Source organism: Melanostigma gelatinosum (genome assembly GCF_949748355.1).
Source record: "Melanostigma gelatinosum genome assembly, chromosome: 12".
In the NCBI taxonomy this organism is placed as follows: Eukaryota; Metazoa; Chordata; class Actinopteri; order Perciformes; family Zoarcidae; genus Melanostigma; species Melanostigma gelatinosum.
The window spans coordinates 17,117,871-17,132,622 of record NC_136645.1 but is presented as its reverse complement, the minus strand read 5'-3'; the positions used below and the strand labels follow the sequence as shown (position 1 = coordinate 17,132,622).

Sequence of the window (14,752 nt, the reverse complement as noted above, 5' to 3'; positions counted from 1 at the left end):
ACTCCGCAACTTTTGGTAAGTTGAAAGTGGCTATAGCACATAGCGTGATGGCTGTATTTCCACAGTTCACTAGCTAACCAGAAATGATACGTTTTGTACTTGTAATTTATATATAGATCTTCCTGGTGTCCAGAGCCATGGCACGGCATACCATTTGAGAACATGATCTACATTTGTCAGTCTGATAGTTGCAATGATTTCCAGTAGTCTTTTTCTAACTGCTCATGATGAATCCTTTTTATTTTTGTGTATCTCCATAAGATCTGTACAGATAGTGGGACTCATTGAACATATATGGATTGTTTTTGTAAACAGCCAAGCACTTTCTAATAGAAGTTCTCAGCTTGTCTCGACAGTGTGCTCAGAATGGGTAGTAACATGTGTATCTGTGTCTCAACTCTGTGCGCAATTAGAATGTGTTTGTTTGTGTGCTTTGACTTTTGTTTTTTATAGTTTTACATTTTTCTAGATGGGAAGAGTAACTCTAGCCGATCTCAGCATTTGACCGTCTCATTTTCTTATTCTTTCCAAAGGGCCGTCAGTAACAGATGTATTGTACCCCCTCCCCCAACCCACCCCAGGTCTTTGAACAATAAATCTGTATTTAATCCTGTTTATTGACGATACGCGTTTTGTTTTTAACTATAGTCACTTAAAGCAATGAAATAATACATTCTCTCTCACAAAAAGTAAAATTATTAAACAATAGAACATTTAATTCAACACACTCAGTGTTTTGCTGCTACAGACTTCCTTGGTCTCGTCGCTTGTGACTGCGGTATTAAAAGCATTAGCTGTGTTCAAATCTCTATACTAATACAGCATGTACTGTTAGTGTTGTGCAAAACAAACCACGTATTTAACAGGAAATGATCCAATGCATGTGTGCAATGACGACATTTGATCGACACCATACTTTGACTTCCACGTGTCACTGCCACGTGAACCTTACAAAAGCCTGACTTGTCACCACCGTACAGTCTATGGTCACCACTGTGCAGTCTATGGTCACCACCGTACAGTCTATGGTCACCACTGTACAGTCTATGGTCACCACTGTGCAGTCTATGGTCACCACTGTGCAGTCTATGGTCACCACTGTACAGTCTATGGTCACCACTGTGCAGTCTATGGTCACCACTGTGCAGTCTATGGTCACCACTGTACAGTCTATGGTCACCACTGTGCAGTCTATGGTCACCACCGTACAGTCTATGGTCACCACTGTGCAGTCTATGGTCACCACTGTGCAGTCTATGGTCACCACCGTACAGTCTATGGTCACCACTGTGCAGTCTATGGTCACCACTGTGCAGTCTATGGTCACCACTGTGCAGTCTATGGTCACCACTGTACAGTCTATGGTCACCACCGTACAGTCTATGGTCACCACTGTGCAGTCTATGGTCACCACTGTGCAGTCTATGGTCACCACTGTACAGTCTATGGTCACCACTGTGCAGTCTATGGTCACCACCGTACAGTCTATGGTCACCACTGTGCAGTCTATGGTCACCACCGTACAGTCTATGGTCACCACTGTACAGTCTATGGTCACCACTGTGCAGTCTATGGTCACCACTGTGCAGTCTATGGTCACCACCGTACAGTCTATGGTCACCACCGTACAGTCTATGGTCACCACTGTGCAGTCTATGGTCACCACCGTACAGTCTATGGTCACCACTGTGCAGTCTATGGTCACCACCGTACAGTCTATGGTCACCACTGTACAGTCTATGGTCACCACTGTGCAGTCTATGGTCACCACTGTGCAGTCTATGGTCACCACTGTGCAGTCTATGGTCACCACTGTGCAGTCTATGGTCACCACCGTACAGTCTATGGTCACCACCGTGCAGTCTATGGTCACCACCGTACAGTCTATGGTCACCACTGTGCAGTCTATGGTCACCACTGTACAGTCTATGGTCACCACTGTACAGTCTATGGTCACCACTGTACAGTCTATGGTCACCACTGTGCAGTTTCTTCCAGCTGTGAGCAACTCTTCCATTTTGTTTGTATGGAAGCCCTTCCACCACTGTGAGGAAAAAATAAAGATCCTGTAAGTCATTATAATGAGATGCTATCTCAAAATGTCGACTTACCATCTCAAAATTGCTGCTAAGTCGAAATTTTGAGCTAGCATCTCATTATAATGACTTATAGGATCTTTATTTTTTCCTCACAGTTGCGGAAATGGGCTTCGATATGTTTGTTTTTTGCTTTGTGGGTCAAAAGTGTTTTATAAACACCACACTCAAAATCCACCATATTTATTATGCATGCTGTCTGGTCTTATTGGCCACTTTCCAGTGTGAACACACTCGATACCCAAAACGTACTAAATGACATGTGATATGAATTATTGTTTGGTTTTTAATTATACGTTTTCTCAATTTTAGCTTTAGATGCCCGAAGAGGTAAGTATCGAACAATTCACTAGAAAAGTAAAGGCAAAAATCAGTTTTTCTTGTTCTCGTCATGTTAATCATGCCGCGACCCCTCAGATTTACCTTGCGACCTCTTTTGGGGTCCCCGACTCCGCGGTTGGGAAACACTCAAAGCATTTGCATGCGCGATACATCTAATCCAAAAACAGAATCCTTTCTGTGCTTGAAGGCCACATTTTGTTTGTGTTAAAATAATGGAGGTAGATGATTGGAGGACCCGAGGTTGATGTGGGCGGGAGGTGCAGTTCTCCGTGTCCGACACTGGGTGCTGCTTCAGAGGGACGAGCTGCGGTGCTGCGGAGGGAGACCGAGGTGCGACGTGGAAAGGCAGAATGGCACTTCACGTCTGGTGTGTTTCAACAAGCGGAATCCCGGCGACGCCATGAGAGCAGACGACCAGCTTCCAGCACAGTCTGATGCCAAATTGTAGCACTGATTGTCAAACTAAGTCACCACTTGTGAGAAGAAGAAACCGCCGTCATGGACGGAGGGTTGACTGTCACTTTAATATCGGTTGCGATGCTTGTGAGCTGTTTTGCACTCGGATTCATCCCACTGTTGTTCAGACTTTCTGAGGTAAGTGTTTCTTTTATTATCTTTATTTTGTTTTACTTTTCTCTTTTTTTCTTTTTTATAGATAATGTTGTTTTATGTTGTCATGAATGAGCAACTTTGCTTTTTGACATCTGAAAAAAAATCGCTCCAGCTGCTGTGGCAGTCCCACTGATCAGCTGAAATCATGTGTCAATCCACAGAAAAGCCTCCAGTTTGTCTCCATCCTCGGGGCAGGACTCTTGTGCGGGACGGCGCTGGCCATCACCATCCCTGAGGGAGTGGGCTTACTGGAGGAGTCATGGAGAGGTGAGCTGGGCAGACAAACATGAAACACAACCTTACCGTCCTGGATTTATTTGGACGCACTCCTTCCAACCCCTTTTTTCCCCTTGGTTGTCTTGCCAACTGATCAGACGTAATCCTCCTCATCCTCACCCGCCGCCTCTTGTTTCTAACCCATTGAGATGAGCGATGAAGCACACAGGGATGAAAGCGGGCTTTTAGCGGTCCACATGCTGCTCGGCCTTGTTGTCTTTTATGTTGATTTAATCAAAAGCGTTTTCCCGTCTTTCATCTTCTCTCTGCAGCATCCTCCTCCTCTGATGTGCAGTCCGGTCTGAATGCCAGTGAGAAAAATAAAATTGTAACCTCCACAGAGAGAGGCCCTCCACCTCGGTTCCTCATTGGGGTGGCTCTATCTTTCGGGTTCACCTTCATGTTTGTAGTGGATCAGATCGCAAGTTACCTCTCCATTCGTGGCAAGTTGTCATTTTCATTTTGCTGAGTGTCAACAACATATCTTTGTATTTATCTCCGCAACATGTGCAATGTCTCGTTTCAGACCGAACGACTCGTTTGCCCAACACTGTCGGCATCACAGCCACTTTGGGGCTGGTTATACATGCTGCAGGTACTTATAGAGTGTTTACTCTACTGTTTCTATTGACGTGTGTTTGTCCAAAGTACACGAGATCTTTCAAGGAATTCCTAGGCCACAAAGCGCTGGAGTTGTTCGTTTCCTCATGTGACTCGGCATGTGATTCCTTCACTGTTTGACTCTTCAATGTTATAAATAAACTACTTTTTCTGTAGCACAGCCTGGAGGCTTCAGCTCCGCTCAGATTGGGCGCAAAGAAGGATAATTTCAAACCAGATTCATCCATCGGTTTGATGTAATGTTTGTCCAGATTGTTGAGCCCATTAATACGATTATTTTTGTTCGTTTTGTTTGTGTGTAGCCGACGGATTTGCTGTGGGTGCAGCTGTGGCCACGGGTCAAGTGACAGTGCAAGTTATCGTGTTTTTAGCTGTGATCCTACACAAGGTGAGCCTCCCTGACAGAACTTTGCAGTGACGTGTATATACTGTATACAGTATATAAAGTATCACCAGACAACATGTAACAGAAATGACAATAAGACCTGATATCTGTCTTATCTCCTGCAGGCGCCTGCAGCTTTTGGTTTGGTCTCCTTTCTGATGCACACAGGCCTCGAAAAGAAGTACATTCAGGGACATTTACTGGCCTTTTCGGCAGCAGCACCGATACTTGCCATCACGACATACTTCATATTACATGCAGTAAGAAAGAACACATCAGCCGTGTTGTCTCTTATTACAGCGTTTCAGTGGGTGCTTCTGCATTGTTTGATTGGATGGGTTTGTGTCCGCAGTCTGGCAGTTCATCTCAGAACCAGCTCAGTGCGACAGGTGTGGGAATGCTCTTCTCGGCTGGGACTTTCCTCTATGTGGCCACGGTGCATGTTCTCCCCGAGGTCAAGACGGGACAACCCCCCACTGACCTCCAGCGGCACACCGGAGCCGAGGGCCGCCATCAGCAGCACCTGGGGCTCCTGGAGAGCCTCACCCTGGTCCTCGGGGTCGTGCTCCCGATGGTGCTGGCTCTCTGGCTGCATGACGACTGAGAAGAAAACGTCTATGGGCTATTAAGTGAAGCGCAAAGGGCACAGTGCCGCTACACCTGAAAGGAAAACTCCTCGAGTTTACCTTTTTAAACTGTGTTTCTGTTTCAGTGAAACTTGCCTTGTAGTCCAGCTATTGTTTGAGTATCATAGTGGGTGTAAGGAATCTGATAGCTAATGCATTGTCCGTGGTGGAATGAGTTTCCCTGAATGTCAATGAAAGGGTATCATTTGTTGCCAAGTTTGAATTCAGTAAGCCTTCTCGTGGCCCTTCCATCGTGTCAATCTAAGGACACGCCTTGTTCAGTGCTGAAATCCCAGTGACTTGATACATTGGGAACAACCAAATAATCTGTAAGAGATCTATGATGAATAGAGCCCGATTTTAAGTATCAATGTGCAATTGTATTATCAGTACAACTGCCTTCTGGGATGTGAGCTGCAACAATACGCCCAGCAGCTCTTTAAATCTGTTAAATAATCTGTGCCTCAGAGAAACCGGTGGCTGACAGTAGGTGTTGTACATCAAGTACTTCCAACTGAATTTATGTCCATTTCACTTTAAGAATCCGGGTCCTCTCTCTCTCGCTCTCGCGCTCTCTCTCTCTCTCTCTCTCTCTCTCATCCTGCTTAAAAACAGGTCTGCTCATGTTAGGTTGGCTTATTTGACTGCTTAATGTCTCGCTCTTTTTTTAAAGGGTTAAATACGGATATGAAAACAAAAGTATGATTTATTCATTAAGATGAAATAAAACATTCAAGTTAAAAGTTATAAATACTCCATTTCTTATGGTCCAGAGCAGAAGTGACACATTTGAAATCGGGTGCCGGAGCAGTCACAGCTGTTTCTATTCTACTCTGACAAACGTCATTCAACTTGAGTCCATGAACTGCTGTTTGCTCGAATCTTGTAATTCAACGCTTTGCTTAATCTGCCCTATACTTTGAACAAAGAAAGTGTTTTTGAAAGTGCTTCTAGCGAGACATGAGGTTATGGTAAGACACTGCATAAAGTCAGAGGAGCAGAAATAACAACACAAAGCAGAGTCTCGCCTCATTCAGAGCACTGTATAGCTTGTTTTATATTCAACCTCCCTGAAGTTTTCCCTAACTGTTATGTGTTATACTGGTTGCTAATGGCTGCTCATATCACATTCAAAACACAGATGTCAGCCTTCAAGCAGACTACAAGTCAACCCTTAATTCTGTGGTAATTTCTTAAAAAATATGGCAGGAGATCCAAAGATAACTCACAAGGGACAAGATGATTCACAGGATGCAAAAGAAAGAAGAAAAAGCAGATTTCTGCATTATTCTGTCAGACGTTTGAGTTTTTAATAGAACATTTTGTTATATCAAAAAGTTGAAAGCAGTCTGGTTGAATTGTTCACAGCTCATTTACATATGCAGCCTGACAACAAGACATCGCTTAATTTCATGCGTTCACAATAAAATAAAAACAACTTCTTCAGTGTTCAGTATCCTGACGGGAGGTCACCACAAAGTCAGACAGAACTCCACTGTTTCATTCGCAACTTTGTATAAATATAAATGTCAACAACTTATGAAATAGAAAATATATGACACAATCTCACTCTGTATCATAAGACAGTGAAACTGTGGCTTTGTGAGTCATTACACCACTAAAACCACAGCTCTGACACAATGATGGCATGCTCCGGGGCCCCCGTGCAGCACTGCGCAGCAACGTTCATCATTCAGCAGCACACTGTTATAGCACTGTATACGTCCTTGCTGCAGACGTCAGGATGGGAGTTGATCATTCCTGTCATATAGCTTCATGCGGCTCATGGGGGCAGTCAGCTGAGCCTCCAGAGCCATCTGGTCAAAGGTTCGCCTGTGCATCTGCTGGCGCACTCTGTCCCTCATGTGAAAGGAGGCCCGAGCCAGCCGGTGCGCCTCCTCCTGTATCTGCTCCCGCTGTCTCCGCAGCCTCTCCCTCCTCCAGTCCTTCATGAAGATGCAGCTCTCCCGGACCCTCCTCGCGGCCTCCTCCTCCCTCTGCATCTTCTCCCTCAGCCTCTGGTGGCACAGCTGCCTGCGCGTGTTGTGCCGGCGCGCCTCCTGACCTCTGCTCCTCTGCTGGGCCGATGCGTGCAGGGCGGCTCTCTCCGTGCGGCGCTGGCTCAGCTGGACCAGGATCCGTTTGTGTGCGAGCCGCTGGTGGCTCTGCAGCTCGGCCCTCTGCTGCGTTCTCCGAACCTGCTCCTCCTCTCCAGCCGCCCGCTCCTGCAGCTCCCTCAGCCGCGCCTCCAGGGCCTGGGCGTGTTTCTCGCGCGAGCGTCGCAGCTTCTCCTCGAGCGCGCGCCTCACCTGTACCTCCTCTTCCACCGCCTGTTGTTCTGCATGCTGTTTCAGCAGGACGTACCGTAGCAGCTCCCTACGATTTAACTCCTGCAGCCTCCTCCTCTCCGCTCTTTCCCGCGACACTTTGCTCCTCCTGGCCCTCTGCTCCTTCTCCGCCGCCACCTGTCGCTCCCTCTCTCGTTGCCTTTTCTCCACCTCCTCCCTTTCCCCTAGCAGCTTCTCCTGGTAGCGTTTGCGGCCCCCCGCCTCTCTCCGTGCAGCCTCGATCTTTTCTCTGCGTTGGCCCTCCACCTCCTCTCTCAGCCTCCTCCAGCGGTCTTCTTGCAGCAGCACCTCCTGCTCCAGCTGTCCCGCTTTATCTTCCTCCCGACGCTCCCTCAGCCCCCTGCGGGCCTCCAGCTCCTCGTGCCAGCGTCGCATACTCTGCCTCAGTTTCCTCCTCCTCTGTTTGTCCGCCTCGGCCCGCAGGGCCTCCTCGTGCCTGCGGGCCTCCTGTCGCTCCTGTTCCTCCTGCTGACAGAGCTGCAGGCAGGTCTGTTCCTCCTGGTACTTCACCAACATGAGAGCCGCTATCTTGCGGTCTCTCTCTGATACTGTGACGCACATCTTCTTTTGAATGTCCCGGGTGAGCCTGTCCAGTTTCGTCTCGGTGGCTGGGGTGTGTCTGATGTCTGCCAGACTGAAGCTGCACACCGTGCTCCTGTCTCTGTTAGAACAGGAGGGACTGCTGACAGGTTTCCCCTTAAAGCACAGCTCCGCGTACGGGATGGACCCCGCTGTCTCTCTGTCCCATTTATGGCCCTTCAGTTTGGTGCCAGGCGCCACTTCCGAGTCTGACACTCTGTTCCTGCCTGATGGCCACCTGTCGCCCGCCGCCCGGATAATCCTCCGCCTCTCCTCTCGGCACATTTGTAAAAGCTTCAGTCTCTCCCTTTCGTATGATTCGTGCATGACTCTCATCGCCTGAAAGGGCGCGCCATGCTGCTCAGCAATGAAGCCATTCAGCGACTTGATCAGGAGTTCCACGGGTTTGATACCGAGTCGCGTGCAGGACTCCAGCGAGCGGGGACTTGTTAAGATGTACCGACTCCTCTCCGCTGCGGCCGAGTCAAAGTTGTTCAGGTCTAAACGAGGCCCGGGAGCCGTGGACCTCAGCTCCCCCATTACGAAGCAATGAAATTACCTCGATGCCAGTTGTCGAGTGTTAAAACATTGCTTCTGGTCCCGCGTGCTCATCCACAAAGTGCATTCTTTCTGCTTTCCACGGAGAGGTCATGGAGGGATTAGCTGCAGACGAGCTGAGCTTATTTGCATCTCACTGTCTCCAACCTCAGCTGTAACAGAGGGAGAGATCGAGGGTTGACAGTTTTACTCTCACTGTTTACTATTTAAAGACAGCTTTATTAAATCATAGCATATTGGAGATCAGGGAAATGGTTGTCAAAAAGCCTTTGACGTGCAATGATTTAACATTTAAGTAGCATACATTATACTTTTCCACTTGAAACACCAGCATGTAGCGTACTATTAAAATGAACGTCAGTAAAATAATAGTGTGATATAGCCTCCCGGATAGGCGAACAGGGCAATACAATGGCAAACAAGGGGAAGCCTAAAACAACAAGCACAGTGACGTTCAATCATAAAAGACCCCATTAAAAGAGAACAGTTTTGCAACTTTTATTAGGCTAATGTTTTCAGCCTTAACTACAACGTAATTTATATGCAATTATTCTTTCAAGCTAAAATGATCAAATGAATATATGTGAAACGTTGTAGGCCTATTTTTAAGTAAACATGTTTTGAAGTATTTGTTTTAAATATATAACAAATTGAAATGTAAAAAAAACACTAAGCACTGTAAACTTGAAAACAAAGATAAATTCGCTAACAGCCGAAGACTCTTGAATTATTAGCGCGCCACCTGCCGGTGAGTGACCCGGATGAGCATCTCGTTGATTTACCACTGATCAGAGGCGGGTGTTGTTTACGATTACTGAAGTTAGTTCCATATTCGTCAAGCGTTCGTTAATCTGAAATTTAGAGGGAGAGCATTTTATTTGAAACCTCAACAAGGTTGGCAAAAAATTAATAAAAACGTGTCAATTGTGGATCTTGTTTGTAAAAATAAAAAAGGCAATATTACAAATTCATTTCTAAAAGTAGGCTTACTGCTTGATAATTGTTTTAAATGCTGATCTTGAAACGTGGCAATATAATGAGAATGTTCACCAACGGTCATATTGTTTATTAATTTTAATTTGATTTTAATAATTGAAGGTTTGAATACATTTTATGAATTCCAATTGATGTATGCATTTCCTTTGTTCCATGTTTTTGCTGGGAGGAAGTCGATTGTTTTTATTTTTATTTTGCATTACTACTACTATTATTATTGTTAAAATTAAATTTTTCATTTGATTACAATTTTTTATTTCAGTTTCCGTTCTCAGATACGGAAGTACCAGTACGAACCTAACTTCGTCATCGTCTAGACTGCTGAAACGCTCCAGGAACGCCTTCTTCTGCTGCCACACAGGTACATATGTTCAAGTTATCGTCAGAAAAATGGATAGATATAACTAGTTTAACAATAACTAAAGCATGCAATGCGTTTACTTTTAGTGTGACCTTTGCTAGGGCAGAAGTGATACATATATTCACGTTGTTAACACAACTGATTGTGCGAGCTAACATTAGCTAACGTTTGCTAAAACCAAAGGTGCACTGAAATAACTAAAACTAGATGAGTCTGTCTAGTACTTCCGTGTTTACGTTTGTCGCTTCTGGTTTTGCTGATAGCCGAACATGGTTTGTGTTTTTAAATATATTTTCGCTTTAGTTTGGTAACCATACATTCACCTATTTGCAGTTACACCAATGGTGTGACTTGTTGAGATACAATGGCACGCTGTTTGTAAGTAACGTTAACTAGTTAGTTAACAGCTAACGTGGTAACTATGGTTATAGTTTCCATTGAGCACTTAACGGTATGCAGTACGAGATCGGTGCATGATATCAACCACATCGACGACTTGTATTTAATATAACACAGACTATAAAATAAGCTATACCACTTGTCCTAGCCTCCTCGTTAACGGGATAGAGTAGCGGATTGTTATCTTGGCTTGCCTGACGTCTTTGGTTAAACTTTACGGAAACCGGTTATGTTGGCTGTCGCAAAATAACAACTTGAATCCGATTGTCTTCATACTCTATTCTTCTAAATGTTTAGCCAGAAGGAAGTTAACTAAACTATTACAAACACAGACATACTTTGTTTAGAGTGATACTGGTCCTGTTGTGTTTTACGTTAGCGTGTTTCCCTCTCACAACACACAGCTCGTCCACTAACCGACTAACGTCAAAGATGAAGAGGGCCAAAGCAGGTGGTGATGAGGAAGCTACGCGGCAGAATGGCTCTGCTGGCCGAAGGAAAGGAGAACAACAACAACAACAGCAAAGTGATGGGGACGGTGACTGTGATTTAGGCCCAGCTGACATGCAAGACGAGGACAATGACCCAGGACTCAGGAGAGAGATACGGAGCAAGTACAGAGACCTCATCAACTCAGTGCAACGTAAGTAAGACTGACCGGCAGAGGACGTTCATGTTGTTTAACTTTATTTGTTGAGACGTCTTTGATGCATTTCCTTCCTGTGTGTTTCCCTCTAGAGAACAGGGAAGATATGCTGAGACCCTCCAACAACAAGCTCACAGAAGTCCTAGAAGAGGCTAACAAACTATTTAAAGATGGTAGGTGTGATTGAAACCACAGAAATGTTGAATTTCTCAATGTCTCATCCCACAGTCCAAACACATTCAGGTTTGGTTAATTGGCGAACTCTTAAGTTGCCTGTTTGCAAATGTAACACTACAGTATATGTAAATGAGGAATTCAAAGTCCAGAGTAACAATTCATACCTGACTCAGGAGTCATCGTCAACACGCAGCCCTACATTGTGCTCAGTGTGCTCTCCCTGTGTTCCCTGGCAGTCCGGCAGGCGAGAGAAGCAGCTCTGGATGCCCAACTCCTTGTTGTGGCCACAGATCTGGGAAAGGAGAAAGCCAGCCAACTGTTCGCCGAGGGCACTGCTTTTGATCCCACTGCTTTTGCCGAGCATCTTGTGAGTGACTTTATTGTTTATGCTATTATAAGCGCATACATACACAAGATGTTGGTTGGTTCCTTGCACCACTAAGGTATCCCAGTGTGCTGTTACTTGTATGAAGTAGAGCTAGATCATTTTCTGTCCTGTTCTAGACAAAGACGGGACTCTGACAGGCTTTAACTTTAACACAGTACGTTATTGTACAACACAGAGGGAGACTTGGCAAAAGAAAGGAGAAAAAACTTTGAAGAAACTTATTAAGCAACACGATTAACTTGTAACTATAAGCGATGTAGAAAATCTGAATAGTGTTTCAATGTGAGCACCAAGTAGCAGTGGTCATGTGGAGATCTCTCTTCTTCTCGGACAGCTGTCCTTCATGGGTCTCAACCGACTAGAAGACGGGGAGGACGAGCAGCAGAACGAAGGGGCCGCTGACGGCTACCTGCCCCAGGACGCTTGGCACAGAGTGGCCAGGAGAGCAGAGTGTTGTATCCGGTCAGCACCCGCCTTCCACTACATGTAAGTGCCTTTAATCAGGTTTATTATAGTTGTTTTTATTTATCGGCTATTATTGCATTTTACCTGGTTAATTACTGTACTTCTGCACGATTTTCTGTCTCTGACATTTTCATTCCTGTGGGGCTCGTTTCATCAGGATGGGTTCGTTCCATGCAGAGCCGCCTCCTCCGAAGCAAAGGACAGAACGGCAGAGGAAGGCCCCCAGCAAGGAAGCCAAGAGGATAATGCCTACTCAGGTAGCTGAATCATTCATTGCACTAAATCTAGTTCTTTATCTACGGGCGACCGTGGCTCACTGGGTAGAGAGGGTCGTCCGGTAATCCGGTCGGCGGTTCGTGTGTGTTTGTAGAGGTTTTTACCACAGGTTCAAACTCAGCTCTGTTTCATAACAAGACATCTAAGATACCCTAAAATGTAAATGTAGCAGCCTTTCATCAACCAACGAAAGTGACAAATTCGGCCAATAATCTTTCAAAAGGCATCGTGTCTGAGAGGGTTTTCATGTTCCCGATGCTTACTGCATTCTGTTACTGTTGTCTGTCAGCTGAAGAGAATGGAAGGCTCTCACCAAGAAGCAACAGAGAAAGAGGTGGAGAGGATCCTGGGATACCTCAAGGGCTATTACCAAGATGATCGTGAGTTGAAAGCCGAGCTCACGGACATTAACATTTCATCATCCTTGTTATTATTATTGTTATTATTTGCTCATGTGTCTCTGTTTCTATCGCAGCTTCGTCGCCAATATCCTACTACGAATTTGTGATCGACCCCAAATCATTTTCCCGGACAGTGGAGAACATTTTTCACACGTCCTTTCTCGTCAGGGTGAGCTGTCTTTACTTATGTTTGTTTAAATTGAGCTTTTCTGCCCTCTAGTGACTGTTAACAGGTGTGGCAACGTTGTGTGTGTTTCAGGATGGGTTGGCACGGCTGTACATGGATAGCGCCAAATTGCCTTGTATCGGTGAGAAGATGTAACATGTTGTATAATGCGGACAAGGGAATAAACAGAGAAAATGTTTTTAGGCCAATTACTTTACCGCTGTTGTGTGTTTTTGTGTCTCAGCACCTGTGGAGGAGGGAGAGGTGGAAGCTGGAGGATCAATCAGCCGTAAACAATGCATCGTCTCTATCAGCCCCAAAACGTGGAAGGTTAGTAAGTTAAGACTTAATCGAGCAACGATACAAGACCCCACATTTATAAAAAAATCTTTGATCATGATTTTAATGTTCCAAATGTCCTGCCCCCCCCCCCCCCCAGGAGCTTATAGCCGCCTTCGACATCACGGACACAATGATTCCTCTTGCAAACACAGACTGAGTGATGGACCCTGCCACTTTTCGTTAGCTGAAACGAACGTTGTTTTTAGGTGTGTTCATGCTTTTTTTTAAATGTCTAAATACTTCAGACAAATAGTTTGAAATTTTCAAATGCCAAATTTCAGTCAAGGTCACTCTTATGAACGCATATCATAGTTGCACTATGATATGTTGCACATTTTGTTTTAATTTCTACTTTTTACTGTTTTTAAAAGTTTGAATAATAAAAACAGAAATAAGAGACTTTTGGTATTGGTGCTGTTTTCATTTATTTATGGAATGTGAATGAATGCTATATTCAGTTTGAATGATATTTGGGTTGGTAAAAGATGGGTTAACTGGTCAACCTCGCGCATTAAAGGTGCTCAATATTCAGAGCATATCTGTTGCCGACACGCGGCTCAACATACGACTGAGCCGGCGGCTCGCAGCTAACAGAGCCGACAGTGTTTAGCTGGAGGGGAACCGGAGGGTGGGTGCTACGCTTCCGCATCGACGCCTTCAGTCGGGAAGGTGTTGTCAGCTGTTCATGCCTTATCAGCGCAGTGCAGCGCGTCAGCCATGAGCTAGTGGGGCACATGCACTAAAACGCAACGCTCAGGCGGCCTGACTGTAAACAAAGCACAGAGAAACTCTGATTATAACGCACATAAGGGAGAATGACTTCATTCACATGAAGTCCATGACCTAGATATGCAACTGGTTACAATGGGTCACATGGAGAGATTGCTTCACTTTAAGAGTCCACAAGCCTAAAGGTCAGGGAGCCACTGCCTGACTTTGATTTGATTTGAGAATGAATGAACATAAACTAGCTCTGGCCCGGTTGGGACGATGTTGCCTAGCTACCGTATATGCTGCTTTTCAATCAACTTATTCTGTCCAGGTGTAGGCTTTCTATTTGTGTATAGTGCAGTGCTGATGTGCAGATCATTTGCCAGCATTTTCATCATTTTTTTTAAAAACTATTTGAAAGTCCCCCCTGCTCTGTTTTGTTAGAGTTAACTTGATTTAGTTTGATGAACACACTGACCCATCATGGTGATATACCACCATCTCCTGGCTCTATTAAAGGGACAGACACCCTTTATGATGCCTCCCCATCTCTTCCTCTCTGCCTCTCTGAGCATTCTGCCTCACCCGTGCAGTGATGTGAGGCTAAGCAGCATATGAGGCTGGAAAGAGAAGCTCCCTTTTTTTTCCACGCTCGTTTTACCGAGTTCCTTATGTAATGTAGATTTTATATAACAACGGCTTGAAAATATATGTCACAAGCGCACCACGGGCTACGCAGTGCCGAGCACTGAGGCACACACTCGTACAGACACTGGAGCGCGCACACGCTCACTCAGCAGCTCCAGCAGAGATCTGCCTTTCCTGGCGATGCTCAGTCTTGACTGATAACGATGCAGTTCTGCAGGAAAGTGCTCTGCAAGCCATGTAGTGCCAGAGTCACTTCACCAGAGGAGGACATGGAATACAAGATGGGGAGCTGCATCGGAATCTCACGAAGACAGGTAAACAGGAGGAGAGGGA

The 14,752-nt window shown here is 45.4% G+C and overlaps 3 protein-coding genes across 5 annotated transcripts; 2 read left to right on the top strand and 1 right to left on the bottom strand.

The window, feature by feature from the left end:
* Positions 1–2,746: 2,746 nt before the first annotated feature.
* LOC306785298 (zinc transporter ZIP9) lies at positions 2,747–5,638 on the top strand. 3 transcript variants are annotated; one of them, XM_079279620.1, is made up of 7 exons: positions 2,747–3,032; positions 3,212–3,317; positions 3,599–3,637; positions 3,853–3,921; positions 4,250–4,335; positions 4,458–4,592; positions 4,685–5,638. In XM_079279620.1, the coding sequence occupies exons 1-7, from the start codon at positions 2,937–2,939 to the stop codon at positions 4,934–4,936; spliced, it is 783 nt and encodes a 260-aa protein (XP_079135746.1). In that variant the 5' UTR covers positions 2,747–2,936; the 3' UTR covers positions 4,937–5,638. The 3 variants fall into 3 exon arrangements, with proteins under 3 accessions (XP_079135746.1, XP_079135745.1, XP_079135747.1); XM_079279619.1 differs by having other exon boundaries at positions 3,599–3,769; XM_079279621.1 differs by having other exon boundaries at positions 3,599–3,728; positions 4,685–4,951.
* A 1,059-nt stretch (positions 5,639–6,697) lies between these two features.
* LOC306785753 (coiled-coil domain-containing protein 185) lies at positions 6,698–8,425 on the bottom strand (the record flags this gene model as incomplete). The annotated part of the gene is made up of 1 exon (XM_079280207.1): positions 6,698–8,425. The coding sequence occupies one exon, from the start codon at positions 8,423–8,425 to the stop codon at positions 6,698–6,700; it is 1,728 nt and encodes a 575-aa protein (XP_079136333.1).
* Positions 8,426–9,683: 1,258 nt separating this feature from the next.
* nsmce4a (NSE4 homolog A, SMC5-SMC6 complex component) lies at positions 9,684–13,382 on the top strand. The gene is made up of 11 exons (XM_079280747.1): positions 9,684–9,800; positions 10,604–10,842; positions 10,938–11,018; positions 11,259–11,389; positions 11,745–11,896; positions 12,033–12,132; positions 12,441–12,531; positions 12,627–12,721; positions 12,812–12,860; positions 12,963–13,048; positions 13,158–13,382. The coding sequence occupies exons 2-11, from the start codon at positions 10,632–10,634 to the stop codon at positions 13,215–13,217; spliced, it is 1,056 nt and encodes a 351-aa protein (XP_079136873.1). The 5' UTR covers positions 9,684–9,800; positions 10,604–10,631; the 3' UTR covers positions 13,218–13,382.
* The last annotated feature ends 1,370 nt before the right edge of the window (positions 13,383–14,752 follow it).